Here is a 17,559-nt window from a genome sequence, read left to right on the forward strand (position 1 = left end):
TGTTCAACTGTAACATTTGGTAATTTAAAAGTACTCATCTTTATTGATATTTTATTAACACGTAGTACTATAAGACATGGGCTCACGTATTTCGGGATTGCTTGTTGTGACATTGAAAAGTCCAAGAGTGTTTATACGTGTGTAAAGAAATAAAAAAAAAAAGAAAACACATTTGCACATTTTTATGAGTAAATCAACAAGCATAGTACACGAATCGTTGGCTGGAGGTAATCTATTTGAAAGCACTTTTATCACTCTTTTGATAACTTTCAACATTAAGGGCTGGGTTAAACGGTTTCAAGGTAAATTTTGGTCTAGCCATTATATGTGCCTCCGTGCGTGATCTCGTCATTGGTCATTCCTTTTGCACAACCCGTTTTTTTCATGTTTTATTCAAAGCATGAAATATTTAAGTATGCCTTTTAAAATACAGATGAACTTAATTGGTTGTATTTTGGACCCCCCCATTCCCATCCCCCGCAAAGCCATATGAAGGTCGTTCCTCCGCACGTCCATAGTACTGCCTCCACACCCTCGCTGTCACAGTGTGTTAGAGGTGAAGTCCAAATCCACGCCCGTAGTAGAGTGAGCATACAATGTGGCAGTGCGATTCCTGAAACATCACTGACATATAGGGGTTCTCACTGTCATATAGGGGTTCGTTTTGTCTGAAAAAAGGGGAGAATCAACTTTGGAGATCCCAGTTAATGGGTAGGACCCCCCTATCCGAACCAAACTTGCCTTGTTACATAAAACCGTAAAAATAAAGAAACGGTTGTTACACTACACGGGTAGAGAATTACACAAGTCATTTTTTATTCTCTTAACAACACAGTTGATTGTTATTGTGTTAGGAGAGTAGGTCAAGCCAATGAATTACAGGAAGTGGTTCACGAAAACCTTTCACAGAATGTGTTAGTTGCGAAAAGGCACATTGAGTTAATCTGCCATGTGGTTGTGTGTAAATGCATGTATACCTAATGCACCCCCTACGAGCCTAATGAGCATGTATGTGGTCGGTTACTGGAAATCTTTTTGCACATTAGGAAGAGGGGACACGGCTCCACAGGCACGCAGCACAAAATTTATTCATTGTCCAAATCATTTACATTTACCTTCGTCCTGGATATATATTGGCAAAGGATATCTGTATTTTATACATTCATCAAGTGTCATTTGTCATCAGTTTTGATATAAAAACTTAACAACTGCAGATTTCAGACTGGCTTCATTTCGCCTTCTCAAACAAACAAACTATATATATATATATATATATATATATATATATATATATATATATTCACGAGAAATTCAAAATCAAATGGAAATATGACCTCATAGCTCAAGAAAAGATGCGCTCGACCTTCTTAAATTAGCCATACTACGTATTACAAATGTTCACAATTAAAAGAATTGAGAGAAAAGAGTATGTGCACCCCACCTTGCCCCTTGTTATGAACAAGAAGACGGGCAAAATTTCATAGTAAGGTGCTATTACTGGAAAGTGCTGTATTGTTTGTTTCTTTGTCGTGGACATGCGTTCAACATTACAGTTTCATTAATTTTGCTATCAGTTAAATGTTTTCAATCTCACGCAAGACCTTATAATAAGAGTACCGTTAGGTTATTATCATTTACTTGTGATCGTAGCTTGTTCTCGAGGATCATTATCACGCTTGGGTTCACGTTCCAAAGCGCTGGCCAGACTCACTACTGACACCTCCGGGGGAAGTGGGAATACTGCTGACCGCCTGGTGGCGCTCGGAAAAGAAGGTCTGGCGGAAATAGAACGCATAAAAACAACTGGGTCGTTCCAGTTTCCAATGTTGTGTTCTACCAGGTCGGCGCCAAGCATTTCCTCCTCAGGTGTCATCCGCAGTCCAATGGTTTTGTGGATCGCCTTTAGAAAGAGGGGGAAGGATAAAGGCTATTGTCAAAGCATATGCCTTAATCAAAAGAACAGAAAATAAAGACGGACAGAAAGCAAAATAAATGAATAAAAACTTAAATAGCCAATTATTTACACGACAAAAGACCCCACATATAAATATATGTAAGCTATTATTAGATTTTATCAATCATATATGTATACTAAACATGCATATAGGTTGATATAATGTAATAACTTATCGTTTCCTATGGGAATCATCATCTCGCAATTGAACTTACATAAAGCATCAGCACAGACAATGCTGCTGACCACACAATAATACAAATGACAGCCAGTGATTGGACGCCTAGCAGATACATTCCTCCACCCTTGAACAGTCCTGCATGTCCCTTGGTCATATCTTCCAGGTAATCAATCTCCACGAAAAGGCCAACTGCCAGCAACCCCTGAAACAAGAATGGCACGGTTGCTATGATGCCTTGAAGCCCGTGTTATGCATGTGCCTATCTTGTCCCTTCATGATTTACCATTAAAATTATTGGTAAGCGACATGGACGCAAACGGAAATAATCTCAGTACAGGTTCTCTATTCATCCATTATTGATATAAGTCTTAACATATTAGAAAAAAACACAATGAAAAGCTAAACCTGTCGCAGCTGAAAGTGGCATCACGAGTTCAGAAATGAACGGTGGGTGTTAATGTTTCATATTTGAGAAGTGATCATTGATCAGTCTGTTAGACCATACAGGCAGACAGGCCTTACGTCATACAGTGAAAGGAGTCATTTGTCATGATTGCAAGTGTTAAGACGGTCTTGTTGTCAATGTATTGCATTACATGACTACTAACTATTTCAATCACGTTTAAGCCCCCAGAGTAGGTTTATGCTTTAACAGGAAGTAATATACAAAGAAATTAACCCCGACTTGTTCTGGAGTGATATTTGAGTATTATATTGGGAATTCAGTTTGTCGAATTAAAATAATACTGGCATCATTCGTTTTCATAAACAATGAAGGACCTGTGCAGTCCTAGTGAGGCGAACAGTTACAATTGAGGGTCCCCTTCTTTCATCATTATCATGGGGTCAATCAGTGTATGTTTATGGGTCAATGGGTACTTGTTCACCAACGCGTTTCACATTACATGTGCACATAACCAAGTCTATATCTTTATATCTATAAATGTTGCATTTGCAACCTTTTGTAGAGGAAACCAAGCAAATGAGACAATTTAACCTTTTTTTTTAATAAAAAATCAAGAAGTACATGTAACACCACTACAGCGATCACAATTTACCCGATCGTTTTTTTATGTAATCAAGTTTAGGTGCCTTTACACAAAAGAAATAAATGTCATCAACGTTGGATATTATAGGTGAAGTTGCTAAACCTTACCTTGTTCTTGATCTTTGGCTATTTTGCTAAGTTGCCTAACTGAATATTTTGGGTTTATGTTTTTAAAAATACGTTAAAATATATTACTAATTGTAAGGCTGGATCACCTACTCAAGTCAAGTGGCAAGTAATACAAAGCTTACATATATAACCTTGATCTTGGCATGTTTTCAAGCTTTTGTATTTTAGAAATGATTAGTTTTATATTACAAGTGCTCTTTTAGGACACGCACACAAAAATCTGAAATACTTTAAAATGGGTATGCATCTCTCGTCGTCTACTTATAAAATTTAAGATGACTTTTTAAGTACATTTATAATTTCAATCAAAATTTGTTTTGTATCCTTGTTAAAAAAATGCTCTTTTGTGATATTACCCAAAACTAGTGTCCAAGCAAACTGGTGCCACTTGACCAAAAAAGCGAGACAGTGGTATTCACAAAAGTTGTTAATGTTAGTTTGTTTCGAAACAAATTTGCTGATGCTGATACAGTGATGTTAGCAGTCCAAAAGTTCTCGAGTTCTACAATTGATGACAGTGCACGTACCTGCCCAATAAACGTAGGCCTACTGGTACAGTGTCACTGACAGAAGGAAACCGATTTTATACCTGCTATTAAACCAAAACCTACCCACACAGCTGCGCTCCCATGGATTGCGAATGTTGACACCGGATCATCGATTTTAATTCTGTCCATAAGCGACACCGTGGCTATGGTTATAACGCCCCCCAACGCTCCTATAACCAAAGCCTCCCAAGGACGCACCACAGCGCACGAGGCTGAAATGATAAAGCACCGTTTCCTGTTCACATGTACGTACCCACGTGCCACCAATGCCATGCACAGCCACGGCACCAACAGGGTCATCTATTTTCAGTCTATTCATCAAACAAACGCCTGCATTGACCAGTAAGGAACCCGCTGTTCCAATTACAATAGCTTCCCAAGGTCGGACAACCATGCAGCTTGCTGGAAGTATATTTTATCATGGTTTTCGCAGGGTATGGTATCAGACAAGTGCTGTACCTGTAGTTACAAGGTATGAGTGCATATAATTTGAAACAATTGGAAAATTCCTGTTCCATGACTTAACGGTCAACCATGGAAGCAATATACATACAGGTAGATTACACTAATCATATGTTATCCACTCAATTTTTTTCTTTTGAAATAGTATTTTGTATTGGCAATAAATACAAAAACATGACTGCCTACATACCAGTTATTGACACCAAGGAGCCTAGGATTCCATTCACTAAGTCAGAGACGCCATATTTCCGTTTGTTCTTTATGTAGCTACAAATATGACAAAAGCAATACATTAGAATATATCGATGAACTGGACCGTAATGATGAATGGTTATTCCAATATACCATCTTTTTTTTTCAAGAGAGCCAAAGAAAAATAAAGCACAGCAGAAGCAAAAAGGAATTTGCATAGAGAAAATTTAACGGATGAAAATATTCAAAGTAAAAAAAAGAAGTAACAACTCAATTGTTCATAGACAAACACGGTAAATTTACCTAAAGATAACGGCAGCAATGCCTCCCCCAATTGAAGCATTAATGGTTGTTGCAGCAGATCTGAAATTTCAAAGAACTCATCATTCATTCATAAAAAAAGCCAAGCTGTGTTGTTTTCCTTTCTTTTAATATGTGTGTGTGTGTGTGTGTGTGTGTGTGAAAACAACGCAGGTGTATTTACTAGCTTATGTGTAGATGAGTAGAACAAAAAATATTGGATCGAATAGAGCAAAATTTCCACTGCTTTTGTTGTCACGTATATCTTTTTCAAGTATAAGAGTCGGCTTTGACAACTTCAATAATCAAATTGAAACGTTTTGTTGCGAATTTGAAAACAATTTAAAAACAATTGCCACAGGAGGGAGTTGGTGGCTTTCAGGAGGCTAAGACAGAAGTAACTAAAAATACTAACAAATGTAATTACAGGTGAAGGGAGGTGACGCGGACGAAACCAGATATTTCCGGTGTTATAGCAACCGATTCTGTCTAAGATGATTACGTCTGATTTAATTTACTTAATTATTTTACCAATTTATCTAATTTTGGATCTTGTTGCGCCTTTTCCGTAAGCAATGCATCGATTGCCATTTACCCAAAAATTTATAAGGCATTTATCTAGTTATTCAATAAAAGTTACATACTTTGCCGCCAGTTTCCACTTGCCTCCAGAAATACCGAACGTGCTTCCACAGTTGAAACCAAGCCAACCCCACCTAAGACATTTAAAAAAAAAGTAGTATCAAGTTGCAGTCTAACAGATTTTCTTCTAATAATCTTTCTTTTTTTTTCAAAAATTGCCTCACGTCTTAGTTTAAACCGTGAAATTATCTAGGAATACATAGAATAAAAGCTTTGTGTTGCAAAACGTCATAAGTATAAATATACATGTAGATTAAAAAAAAACTAATGTCAAGAAGCTCAAAATAATATGAAAACAATGCACAGACTTCAGAAGGCTAGCGCTTTTACACAAACACAAGCACTCACCACAACATAAACATGCCCACTATGGCATTAGTCGGATTACCAAGAGGCAATTCGTTGGGACCGTCGTCGTATCTTCCAGACCGTGGTTTCAGTAAAATGGCCGCCACCAAACCTGTCACAGCACCACACAGGTGCACAACCCCGGAACCAGCTATATCAATAGCACCCAACGTATTAAGAAACCCATTTCTTCCCCAAATCCAGTGTGCTGGGAAGCTGTAAACAATCGTGTTGAGAAAACTAAACAATATATACGCCGTCAATCGGGTTCGTTCAGCCATTGCCCCAGAGACAATTGTCGTGGCTGTAGTAGCGAAGGATAGCTGAAAAATGTAGCTTGAGTAAACAACGCCCATTTCGGCATCTGGTACATCGACTGCCCAGTAGCCAACCCCCATGAACGGATTGGAGCCTGGAGCTTCTCCAAAGCTTATGCCATAACCGAAGAGCCAGTATGTTATGCCACCGAAGAGAACATCCATGGTGTTCTTAACCATTATGTTAACTTCGTTCTTGTGGGAGACAGCACCAGACTCGAGGAGGCCAAATCCTACAAAACAAGGCAGTTAAATTTGACTTGGTTTATTTAGACTAAAAGTTTATTCACTTACAATATAAGATATAAATGCTGTTGTTATGAATGAGACGAACTATGTCAACTTCGAATTAATTGGTGGGTATTTAGAAACTTAGGTAAATCAATTCGTTAGGATAAGTACTTTTTGTGATATAATTGTAACAAAAACGATTTGCGCTAAATTACTTTTCTGTATAAGATGCCAGTTCCAATAGATAAGTTACCTTACAAAGGTAATTGAAAATTAAATAATGGAAAAATGCTAAATGAAATGAACTCAAACGTACTTTACTTTCCATTGTCGTTGAAAAACTCGTTAAAATCAGGAAATGAGGAAACTGAAACAAATGCAGTAAGCTGAATATCCCATATCTTATGGAAATGGAAATTAACCTTTACCTTGCCTTGGATGATTTTTTTCATTGTAAAAATTGTCCAGTGTTTTTACTGCGTTTGTGTTTGTAAAATCAATAATGCTACGTAAAGTGAGCTTCAGCTACTTGATGGGTATACTATCTTGTCATTTACAGGGGTAGTCAACAAGGATCAATCAAGTTTCTCTGAAATTCAACATTTGTCCTCATGCATCCAGGGGTGGGTACCCAGGCAACACAGAACGTTATTATAACGTTACCATTACGTAATGTAAACGTTACGTTTATTTGACCAATAACATTATGGCAACGTTATGGTAACGTTATAAAATATCTGGGGTTTGTTGGGTACTCAGCATGGCAACATTCGAATAGAATTTTGGAACATCACTCGCCGATAACAGTCATCAGAAGTGGTCAAAGGAGTAGGAATAAAGGTTTCTGGATTTGCTTGGCACATTTCTATACATAAAAAAATGACATATGACATCTCGTTTGAGCGAGGGAAGAAACCGCTTATGGATGCGGATATCATGCAATCCCATTCCAATGGTTAACTCAATTTTCCCTGTCACCTATTTTTGTCAATAATTGCTTTTTTGCTTGGTTAATTCAATTAATTCTTTATGGATACATGCCAGGATTACCTATAATTTGCGTCTTTATTTATACGCCAAGTTCCCTTGAGTTTGTTATGAATACAGCAATTAACGTAACCAGTAGTGATCCCTTCTTGGATGCCATCTATTTGCTTAATTCATCCATTCATCTATGATAGGTACGAGTACGAAATGCTGCATTCAGCACAGTAGTAAGCAATAACCAAAATTTGACCATCCGCTACGTAATCCAGGAAACAAAACACTAGACACTCATTTCAGAGCCACGTATTAATGGTAACGCCGAAAACGTTGGGATAACATAGATTCCCCATTCAGACATTATTAAAACTGGCCCTATACGTTATAATTAAATAAGATTGGTTCAAGGTGATCTAACCAGCAGAAGGCACGCATGCGTTTGACCACAGAAGTAAATTCTCTGCACACTCAACCCTTCTGGCAGAGCTGGGATTGGGAGGGGGGTTACAAAGTGCAGATCTTGAATGTTTACAGAAAATGTCTAATAGTGACCTAAAAAAAACAATGTTGCCTCAACTCTAAAAAGATAGACATTATGTTTAAACAGTTTTTTTTTTCATTTTTGAGAATCTTGTGTGTGATTTTACCTTCGAATTCTTAAGTTAATATTTCCTTCTGAAATGTCCAGGAAGGTCTTGCGGTCATAGTGCCTGGTCAGTCATTTAGAACTCAATTGACCATATAGAAAAAGGTATACTACATCAAAGCCAAGTGCAGTGGCGGATCTAGCAACGATTACTGAGTTGAAGAATAAACTGTTTTAGAAGAGAATTAAATTCTGCAGAATTCTTGGAAAGGATACCTTTGACTGAGCTTACTCGCAATACTAAGGACAAAATACATGTATAATCAACTAAGGTGCATTAGTGCACAAAGTGTGTGTTTTCATTCTTTTGACATAATGGACGTACAAGATTCTTTAAATCTTATGCATATGGGTTTTTGTTCAGAGAGATTTCATATTAAATATTGTGAGTTTAAATGTGCCTTTTTAATGCTATGGAAGCAAATTTGTTTCAGACGTATGTAATTTTAATGAGCAACTCCATGGGATTTACCCGCCAAAACGGATTTTCCCAGAAAAAATAATTTCTCGATCTCGTGAATCATTTATCTATCTCTTCATTTTAACTGGACTTTTAATTGAATTTACAAAGGTTGGTTTAGTTTAAAATGGCTCGTTGTGTTTTGCAGGTAAGAGAGAGAGAGAGAGAGAGAGAGAGAGAGAGAGAGAGAGAGGCACTTGCATAAATGGTTGCCGTTTGTTTTGGAATTGACATGTATATATTAGTGATATTATACCCTCTACCAGGGCCACAGATTGATTTTTCACAAGATATTCACAGGTAAGTCTGTAAATAAATAGACGGTCATTTTACTATCTTTGGTAGAGGGTAGTGATATTTATATTTACAGTGTCTTAATAAATGGTCAGTAATGCAGTTTTCTTAAGTTTCAATGTAAAGTACAGATAAACAGAGCATACCAAGACCACCGAAATCTAACAACCCGCCGCTGCTAGTTTATCAATAGGTAAGATATAACTATTTAACGCACAGTAATACGCACCTGACTGCATTGTGAAAATGATGAAAGAACTGGTGAGAATCCATGTGGCGTCATCCCAAGTCATGTCTTTTTCCGAGGCCTCTGTGGAGTTCAGGGACGAATCCGACAACAGTTCATCATCTAAGAATGAAGTATCGTTCATCCTCACAGCGGTTAAAATCGGTCTCTTCTGTTACTGGACTAATAGGCTGTAATTTCAAAATTCACATCGCTGATTGAAGAAAGGGCATTGACTAAGACAATCATGCATGTAACAAAAACTACACAAATTTAGCCAGGGTACATATTGCACTTAAAACTTATTTTCACATTTTAAAGACTCGCTGTATTTATATCGGTATTACATAGGTGATGTCCTCTGAAAGTAGTGCGCGGGGCAAGCATTAGAATTGGGTCTCCTAATTTAAATAAATAGCTTACCCTCGATGCCGTTAATCGTTTGATTTACAAAAAATGGCATTAAATGACAATTACAACTCCCCAAAATTGATTTTAAAAAACTTACAAAGGTGCCCCCTTTAAGTGGCCCCAAAGACACAGTGGCCTTTCTGTTGTACATGTACCTTACAAATGCCACTGACATTATAATGATAACATTAATAACGATATATCAATTGTCATCTTACTGTGTTAAAAGAAATAGGATATTCGAAGGAAATCTATTCTTCAGATCACTACCTACAATAACAAACTTCTTCTGCATGGTGATACATGTATATCATTATTTTTATATCGTGACGTCTCTTGACTTGTCTCACCTTTCAGAAACTGAATCTTGGGTTTCGTCTTGGATATCTTGTTATGATGATGCCGTGAATATATGGCAAATAACCAAGTTTCAGAATAACCGCTATCAGGTTTACATTAATAAAGCATTGTACCTCGTCTTAGATCAATACGCAGGAGGGCAGGTCCATTTTATAGAGGGGTTGGAGCTCAACTGAAAATCTTGTATCAAACATTTAGAAAGCTGAAGATTATATTACTTTGCATGGCCTAACAATATTCATGTATATTTGATATTTTGTTGTTTTTTTTATTACTTGCTTAACATATTCTTCATTAGTCATGCATGGAATAGAAATAATGTAGATTTTTTTCTAAAAAAATTGATGGTTTTCGTGAGCCTCGGTTCTACAGATCAGCAAATACCAGTACATATTATGAGTAGGTAGAAGAGCGACTCTAACGCTTTCGTTTAAAGTAAAAGCCAGCAAAGTTTAAATGTGACATGCAAGAACGTGAGATATTTAGGACAAATAAAATATTTTGTACGGTAATTTTGTTTGAGTGAGCAAACAGCATAAGTAAATACTATTCTTGTTTTTAAAATGCCCTGCATTTAAAAATACCTTTTTCTTGAGTATAGGATTAACCTAAGCGTTCAAAGCGAATACGACAGGGCCGTCACTATTCCTATTAGCCAGATAGATGTGCTGTATTCAGGAAGCAAATATTACACTCAACTTGTTATATTGATTTCAGGTAGAATCAATCAGGCAATTAATTAAGCACTGACAGCACTGTCGCCTACATCGTGCGACGAACATATTTTGACCTCAATGCTGTCAACGCAGGTACGAAATCCATGTCATCATATTTGCGCCTACTTTTATGTAACAAATCACGGCGTTCTTCGTTGGTTCCATGAGAAATTAGGAAGTTTCATAGAGAGTCCAATTTTTAAAATCTGTCACAGACGGACAGCATTTTATTTTACCTTATCGTAGAGTGGTGTGAGTTGCTTACCTGAAAATATTTCTGTAATTTATCTAAATTTCAAAATTTGGTGTTAATTTTTGCAAACACGGAAAAAATCCAAACACCCCAGTTGAACACCGTTTTTATTTTTGAAGTGAGACCATGGCTGTAATTATCGAAAGCAAGATTTGACCTTTCATCTTTTCGTCATATTGGACGTCATCACCCTAACGTGTAAAAGATAACATTTGTCGTACAAGAGAAACCATTATGCGTAAATCAGAATACGGCACAAGAATCACCGGGTGTAGCTTTCTTCGATCAATCATGCGATAAATTCATTTTGCTGAAGTGGAAACGTGTGTCACAGACTTTGGTAACGATAATGTAACCTCATTATGGTGAAGAAGAAATGGCGGGATTTAACAAGACCTTAGCAGCGGACGAAAATCTGTCATATTTTCGAAGAGGAAGTTTACAAGAAATTGAGCAAATCACCTGGGACGATGCTACGTGGATCCTCACCAGTTCCTTTATTATTTTCACGATGCAGTCAGGTACGGCTCAAACCGAAACCATCTTTTCGTTCGGCAGTCTTAAAATTGTTTTCTATAATATGGTTAGAGGTCAATATAAAAAAAAGAAGAAAGAGATTTAGAATTGGTTGGTGCTTATTGATAAAAAGTATTTTAATATTTTTTTTTAAATTCCCAATATTCTGTTAGCAATTCCAGTACGTATGGATATATGACAGCATTTAATAATTTCAGGGTTTGGGTTGCTTGAGTCGGGAGCAGTTCATGGAAAGAATGAAGTGAATATAATGGTGAAAAATGCAGTGGATGTCATATTTGGCGGAATAACATTTTGGATGGTGGGCTTTGGACTCGCCTTTGGCGATGGACCCTGGGCAAACCCATTCTGTGGAATTGGATATTTCTTGGTGGATTCGGATGAAAGCAAAATGGGGTGGACATTTGCCTGGTTCACTTTCCAGATGTCTTTTGCGACTACCTCTACAACCATCGTTTCCGGAGCCATGGCGGAAAGAACCAAGCTGCTTTCGTACATTGTGTTTTCAACTTTCAATACCTTCATTTACTGTTTTCCGGCTCACTGGTTGTGGTCTCCTGTGGGCTTCTTGCAGCAGTTGGGCGCGATAGATTTCGCGGGTTCTGGCGTTGTCCATTTGGTAGGGGGAACGACCGGATTGGTGGCAACTCTCATGCTAAAACCGCGTATAGGGCGTTATGAGCCAGACTACAAAAATGATATGGCTAATCCGACAAACGCACTGCTTGGCTTGTTCATGCTTTGGTACGCTCAATAGATACACAGCGTTCTTTAGACCAATTTAAAAATAGCAATATGGTGACAGTGTTGCAATCAACTAATGAATTTGTCTTAAAATGGATGAATCATTCTCAATGCTATTCCTTTTGCAGATTAGGATAGTTCAAATCGTAAACAACTCAAAACATCACGCTACAGCGGTTTCTTGAAGTATAACCTGGTTTCCTTTTAGGTGGGGTTGGTTAGGCTTCAACTGTGGCAGTACCTTCGGTATATCAGGTGGGAAATGGAAACTAGCGGCAAGGTAGGCGGGAAAATATATATTTGATGGAAACTATGCAATTAATGACGATTAACAAAATAAACCATAGGATGTTAGAACATATGCTATGATAAGAAATAAGAATGATCTTAATGGTATAATAATTTGTGCGAGGTTCAAAACATTGTAGACTATAAGAGATACTACATAAACATGTACTTAGCTTTGGGCTTTTCTGCACGAACAGAAAACCAAGTCATCTTCTATATTTGATGTCAGGTCTGCCGTTGTCACTGTCAATGGATCGGCAGGCGGGGGCGCAGTGGGCATCTTTTTGAGGTAAGAAAAATCATATTTTGGTAAAAGATTCCATGAACGATTTAAAACCAAGTACAGCATATCCCAATGTAATATTTGTTGCTCCCTGATACCTGATGTAGAAGGTTAATTCAATCAACCTGTAAATTCAATTATTCAAATATATCTCGACAACGATACTATTGTCATTTAAGCCTAAGCCAGCGTTCAATTCACGACATTTTAAAACCTATTTATTTATTCTCTCACGACATTTGTAACACAGCTCCGGATGTTTTTTATGTGTCTGTGGATATTCCCAAAATGAATAACTGTTTTCTCTTTGGCAATATTACAAAGCTCGCATTGTTGACATTCTTTTTTTCTTTATTTTCATTGATTTAACATTAATTTGTACTGAAAATTCTATGATTAATTTTATTTGCAGCCTTTGCAATTGTGTGTCGCCCGTCTCAGTAAAAACTGATTTAGATATTTTACAAATGCCTTTTGCCGTCATCAAAGTTTTCTTGAATATCCGCGTGCCTTTTTTTTTTGTTACTTTTCTTGAAATTTTTTCTTGGAGTTCTTGGGATTATTATAATAGAAATATCTATAAAGCTCATAAATGCTGTTAGTCATATTGCTATTGATTACATAGTTATATTAATCTGCCATATATTTTGTAAAGGTTTGCCATTGGCCAAAATAGACTCTCACCACTATTTCACACACTGAAATTGTCTAAGAAATTGACATTAAGTTAAAATTTTTCACTGAGGCCTTCTGGTGAAAAGAATCTTCAGTGGCCGTCAATTATTTCAACAATAACCGCCGCCTTTTCCAAATCAAATAATCAATACAGGAATGTGTGACTAGCACAAAGCCTATATCCAAACTACATGTATTAATTCCAGTACTTGACAAAGGAGCATGTTCTTGCTTTGGTCTGAACTGTGAATGTATACGTTAAACTGACATTAAAGGTAATGCGTGCGATGCAAGAGAAGTAAAGATGATGTTTTCTTCACTTTTAGCTACATCTTTCGACAACGTAAACTTGACATTGGCGATCTTGTAAATTCTGTGCTTGGTGCGTTAGTGTCAGTGACAGGTATGTGATTGTCAAGACTCTTTTTGAACAAATATTCCGTTACAGGATTATTTCCCCTTATGTACGGCAGTGTGCAATGCAGTTTTTTTACTGCTTACGTCACAATTTTCATGAAAGTCGGATATCACTGTAATCTTTTCCTCATTTAAGTTATCTAATTTTTTAAAGACAAATTGATACATACAGGTTAAACACAAACTACTAAACTGTGGTTTACAGTGGTCAATATTGTAGGCATCCCCCCAGCTTCTGTGTCCATGTCACACACACACACACACACACACACACACACACACTGTTATACAGTATGTAATCTACATTTTGTTATCTTCAGCTATTTGTGGCCTTGCTCGCCCATGGGAGGGTTTGATAATAGGCATGCTAGGCGGTGGGATATCAGTACTGTTGCCTAAAGCCTTGGACAAGATGAAAATAGATGATCCCGTCGGTGTAGTGTCCGTCCATGGCGTATGCGGTGTATGGGGACTACTTAGCGTCGGACTATTTGTGGATCAGGTTTGTGTGATCGTTAAATATTTTTATGCATTCAATTCGCATGGATTTTTCAATCAACTGTGTTCAGTACTGTATTCCTTTTATTCTTTATAATAACATGCATGCTTCTCATTGTCACCTGCCGCTGTTTCTTTTATGCGTGCCGCCCAACTATGTATGTAGTGGAACATGTACTCGGTGTTCTCTTTACTATATTTTGATTGTTGGGTTAATTATCTGTGTTTCTTCAAAGGATAATATCCAGAACCTTACTTACGGGAGAAAAGGTGCCTTCCGTGGAGGCGGCTTTTATTTGCTTGGAGTACAAACATTGGCAGCGGTTGTCATAATTGTCTGGAGCGCCGTAACGTCGTTTCTTCTCTTGAAGGTACTAGCAATAATCACAATTATTATTCTGGATTTTTACGTTTTTACTTTTTGTTTCCCGTTAAGAATATAGTTACACAAACACTTGTATATATATAAATACTGGTTAAATTCTTTGAAACATGCGATCAAAGTATTTTTCAAAAAATAATTAAATACTTTTACATTCGCTTTATAGAAAACAATGTTTTGCCGTAATGTAGTAGAAGTACAGACACACGATCCAAGAATTCGTTTTTTTTCAAGGTTATAGACGTTACCATAAAGCTCAGAGTGACCGAAGAGGAAGAACTACTGGGTGCCGACTACGTGGAACATGGCATTGGCAGGAAGGAACTGGTCATCACTCCGGTCCGTCATTTTTCGACGGCAAGTAGACGCACTACGAGTGACCAGGAGTACGTCGTGCGTAGGCGTAGCGCGTTCGGTCTCAGTCGACCAATAGAAGTGGCAGCCATAGAAGGTGAAGTATTCAGCTGCATTGGCATAGAGAAAGACATTGCAGAGACTCAGTCACTGGATCAAAGTTGCTCCAAGAAGGAGACCGTTTCAAAAGCACCGCTGCAAAGACATTTTAGAATAAGACCAATGGTTTCGGATGATGACATCTACAATTCGTCAGATGTCACGAACAACGAAACCGCTCGAGAAACGAGCCATATCATGTAAAAAAATAAACGATAATGCCGTTGCTAATTTTTATGGCAATGAATCTACAATTACTTACATAAATAAATGAATGAGATGTACGCCAGTCACCTATTTGTTAAACTAAAAGATGGGTATTGTATCGGAATGGAAAAAAAACCATCTAGTGTAGTGGGCACTGTAACATACAGATGGTTGGAACTCAGACGTTTAGTCTATCTCCCAGTAGGCATCTTCGGGGAAATGAACTAATTGCCCCTGTTTTCTTTCCGTATTTTGCTGAAAAACTACAATCTTGTGAATCTAAATATACGCTATTTATATCTGTATAAATGGTCTGTTGATACAGAGAAACTATGAAGCTTTCGAGAGACCGCAAATCTCGCTTTCACAGAGATTAAACTTGGCTTCTTATCTCATTGATTGGCACACCTGTATTCGTATTAAATTATACATCCATCAATGCTTTGTGGTTCGTACTCAATTAATTTCCCATAAGCATATTGTTCTCGTGCGGAAAAGTTCATCTTCTTACATGCAGCATACTGTCTTTATCGTACTCAATAATCCATGTAATGCTGCCGCATTAAAACATAGTTCTGTAAAATAGTTCCACACAGTTACAAACATGTATGTATTAATTTCGACAGGTGACATCCCCAATATATACAAAGTATCAAAACATCATGTAGACTGATCAATAGGAAATGAAAACATATCTCTGAACATAATTAACAAGATAGTTTCAATCTGTCTCCGCTGGATTCTACCGAGAAAGCAAGTGCGTGACCTTTTTCTATAATTACTTAGACCTATAAGTCTATCCCTAGTGATTGATTTGCGTCTACCAGTTGTCAGTTATATCCACGCCAAGCGTACGACTGAATGATCCCAAAGTCTTGACGTGGATTTGGCTTTCTGGCGGCGGATTCGTTTAGGCGTTGAATCTGAAATAATCAATTGATGGAGTCTTCTACCTGTTGGCTATATAGTTATGCTATGTCTGTTTCACAAACACATACATTGTACACGCACTGGTGAGCGCTCGCGCGCACGCAGAGAAAGAGGGAGGGAGAAAGAGAGAGAGAGAGAGAGAGAGACGGGGGAGTCGGGGAGTAGAAATTGTTGTTACTGCAACAGAAGACGTCAAAATACAAGGAACTATTTTTTTATATTGTTTAAATATTGATAAAAGACAATTAATGTACCTACAGTTGATAGAGGGGGTGAATTCCCCCAGTTTGAAGCTAAACAGCTAAAAAAAACCGACGTAAAATATATTTCTCTGCATCAGAAAAAAGTATATGTGAAATTATATGGGGGTGTGAATCATAAGACATACGAGAAAACTAACGATCAGAAATAGGTTTTGTGCCTTAAACTTAAAGAGAATGGGTCAGCATCCATAACAATGTATGAGACGTTCTTCATTTACCATCTTGTCAATTTCTTCTTTGCCTAAATGGGTGTTGGGATTTGGATTCCTTCTTTCAAAGACCGGCTCCCTTCTCATAGGCACCGTGTACAACCTGGTAACAGCCTGTTCGACCTCATACTCTGACATCCGCTGATGACCCAGTCCGTATTCAGGCTTTATAATGGTTCCCCATGGTTGTTTTGATCTCTTAGGTCGGACAGATGATCGCAAGCTGCTCGCCATTATTCCTAACGGAAGGAAATAAATATAAGGTATAATGTATTCTGACTGGGACCCCCTAAATTTAAATGTGAGAAACGAAATTTTAAATGCAAAGAAAACAAATGGATAATAACCAATATGAAAGATATGTAACATGATTAAAATTAACTAGGGATGATGGCAAAGATTAAACGGTATGAAATTTTGTATTGTACTTTTATAAGCAACAATGTACGCATCTAGATAGCAGTATATCATATTTCTCACAAGCAAATATTATATTGAACGAAGGACATAGGTAAGAAGCAAGAAATAACACGTACCGGTAGATATGACATAGGAGTAGTGAAAGTAGTTTCACTTTTGAAAAAGTAATCTTAAAATATTATTTCATTTCATTTAGAATAATGAACGGTAAACCTAACCTACCGGTTACCTCGAGTTAGGTCCACTATGTAGACGCATGTACCCTTAGCTGTATGTTCATTCAATCTGAAAGATCATGAACAAACTTAGGATTAGTCCTTGTGTTTAAACTGTTACCATGGAGTTAATTCATTACATTAGACTTCATTTCGATTTTGTGATCTAAATCGGATTGGTAACTACGCACTGGTCTCTTATCGCCCTATCATGAGAAAGTGATCGATGGCACGTGGTCAGTGGATATGAAAACGCTGTTTACGGTCTTTAATCATTTTCTTTTTTCTTTTTAATGATGATATCCTTGTGTGCCCTCAAGGTGTGTTATTTTATGC

General features: G+C 37.3%; 3 protein-coding genes across 5 annotated transcripts; 1 reads left to right on the forward strand and 2 right to left on the reverse strand.

Annotated features, from left to right (window-relative positions):
* Positions 1-1,274: 1,274 nt before the first annotated feature.
* Positions 1,275-9,199, reverse strand: LOC106164431 (putative ammonium transporter 3). Of its 3 annotated transcripts, none has more exons than XM_087002661.1 (8): positions 8,966-9,199; positions 5,805-6,354; positions 5,459-5,530; positions 4,818-4,877; positions 4,513-4,589; positions 4,114-4,262; positions 2,170-2,337; positions 1,275-1,900 (listed from the first exon to the last, which is right to left on the reverse strand). In XM_087002661.1, the coding sequence occupies exons 1-8, from the start codon at positions 9,105-9,107 to the stop codon at positions 1,631-1,633; spliced, it is 1,488 nt and encodes a 495-aa protein (XP_086858787.1). In that variant the 5' UTR covers positions 9,108-9,199; the 3' UTR covers positions 1,275-1,630. The 3 variants fall into 3 exon arrangements, with proteins under 3 accessions (XP_086858787.1, XP_013397780.2, XP_086858788.1); XM_013542326.2 differs by lacking the exon at positions 4,114-4,262 and adding an exon at positions 3,924-4,072 and having other exon boundaries at positions 1,278-1,900; positions 8,966-9,165; XM_087002662.1 differs by lacking the exon at positions 4,114-4,262 and adding an exon at positions 3,924-4,072 and having other exon boundaries at positions 1,278-1,900; positions 5,805-6,020; positions 8,966-9,109.
* A 2,259-nt stretch (positions 9,200-11,458) lies between these two features.
* LOC106164416 (putative ammonium transporter 3) lies at positions 11,459-15,604 on the forward strand. The gene is made up of 7 exons (XM_087001152.1): positions 11,459-11,983; positions 12,192-12,263; positions 12,501-12,560; positions 13,556-13,632; positions 13,967-14,148; positions 14,381-14,515; positions 14,761-15,604. Exons 1-7 carry the CDS (start codon positions 11,490-11,492, stop codon positions 15,181-15,183), a joined length of 1,443 nt encoding a protein of 480 aa, XP_086857278.1. The 5' UTR covers positions 11,459-11,489; the 3' UTR covers positions 15,184-15,604.
* LOC147764352 (uncharacterized) lies at positions 15,479-17,283 on the reverse strand. The gene is made up of 3 exons (XM_087001154.1): positions 17,231-17,283; positions 16,598-16,827; positions 15,479-16,109 (listed from the first exon to the last, which is right to left on the reverse strand). The coding sequence occupies exons 2-3, from the start codon at positions 16,820-16,822 to the stop codon at positions 16,017-16,019; spliced, it is 318 nt and encodes a 105-aa protein (XP_086857280.1). The 5' UTR covers positions 16,823-16,827; positions 17,231-17,283; the 3' UTR covers positions 15,479-16,016.
* Positions 17,284-17,559: the final 276 nt, after the last annotated feature.

The sequence above is a fragment of the Lingula anatina genome, chromosome 1, assembly GCF_051362555.1.
Source record: "Lingula anatina isolate TDL-2025a chromosome 1, LinAna3.0, whole genome shotgun sequence".
NCBI lineage: Eukaryota > Metazoa > Brachiopoda > Lingulata > Lingulida > Lingulidae > Lingula > Lingula anatina.

Bases quoted from the DNA above. Each gene is read 5' to 3' on its own strand.
- LOC106164431 (XM_087002661.1), bottom strand. From the start codon at position 9,107: ATGAACGATACTTCATTCTTAGATGATGAACTGTTGTCGGATTCGTCC. The intron at 4,263-4,512 runs GTATGTAGGCAG...ATATACTTCCAG, and splicing joins CTCCTTGGTGTCAATAACTG to CAAGCTGCATGGTTGTCCGA. The intron at 1,901-2,169 runs GTAAGTTCAATT...CTCTTTCTAAAG, and splicing joins TGTCTGTGCTGATGCTTTAT to GCGATCCACAAAACCATTGG.
- LOC106164416 (XM_087001152.1), top strand. From the start codon at position 11,490: ATGGTGAAAAATGCAGTGGATGTCATATTTGGCGGAATAACATTTTGG. The intron at 11,984-12,191 runs GTACGCTCAATA...GTTTCCTTTTAG, and splicing joins CTTGGCTTGTTCATGCTTTG to GTGGGGTTGGTTAGGCTTCA. The intron at 12,264-12,500 runs GTAGGCGGGAAA...ATTTGATGTCAG, and splicing joins AAATGGAAACTAGCGGCAAG to GTCTGCCGTTGTCACTGTCA.
- LOC147764352 (XM_087001154.1), bottom strand. From the start codon at position 16,822: ATGGCGAGCAGCTTGCGATCATCTGTCCGACCTAAGAGATCAAAACAA. The intron at 16,110-16,597 runs GTAAATGAAGAA...TGATTATTTCAG, and splicing joins AAGAAGAAATTGACAAGATG to ATTCAACGCCTAAACGAATC.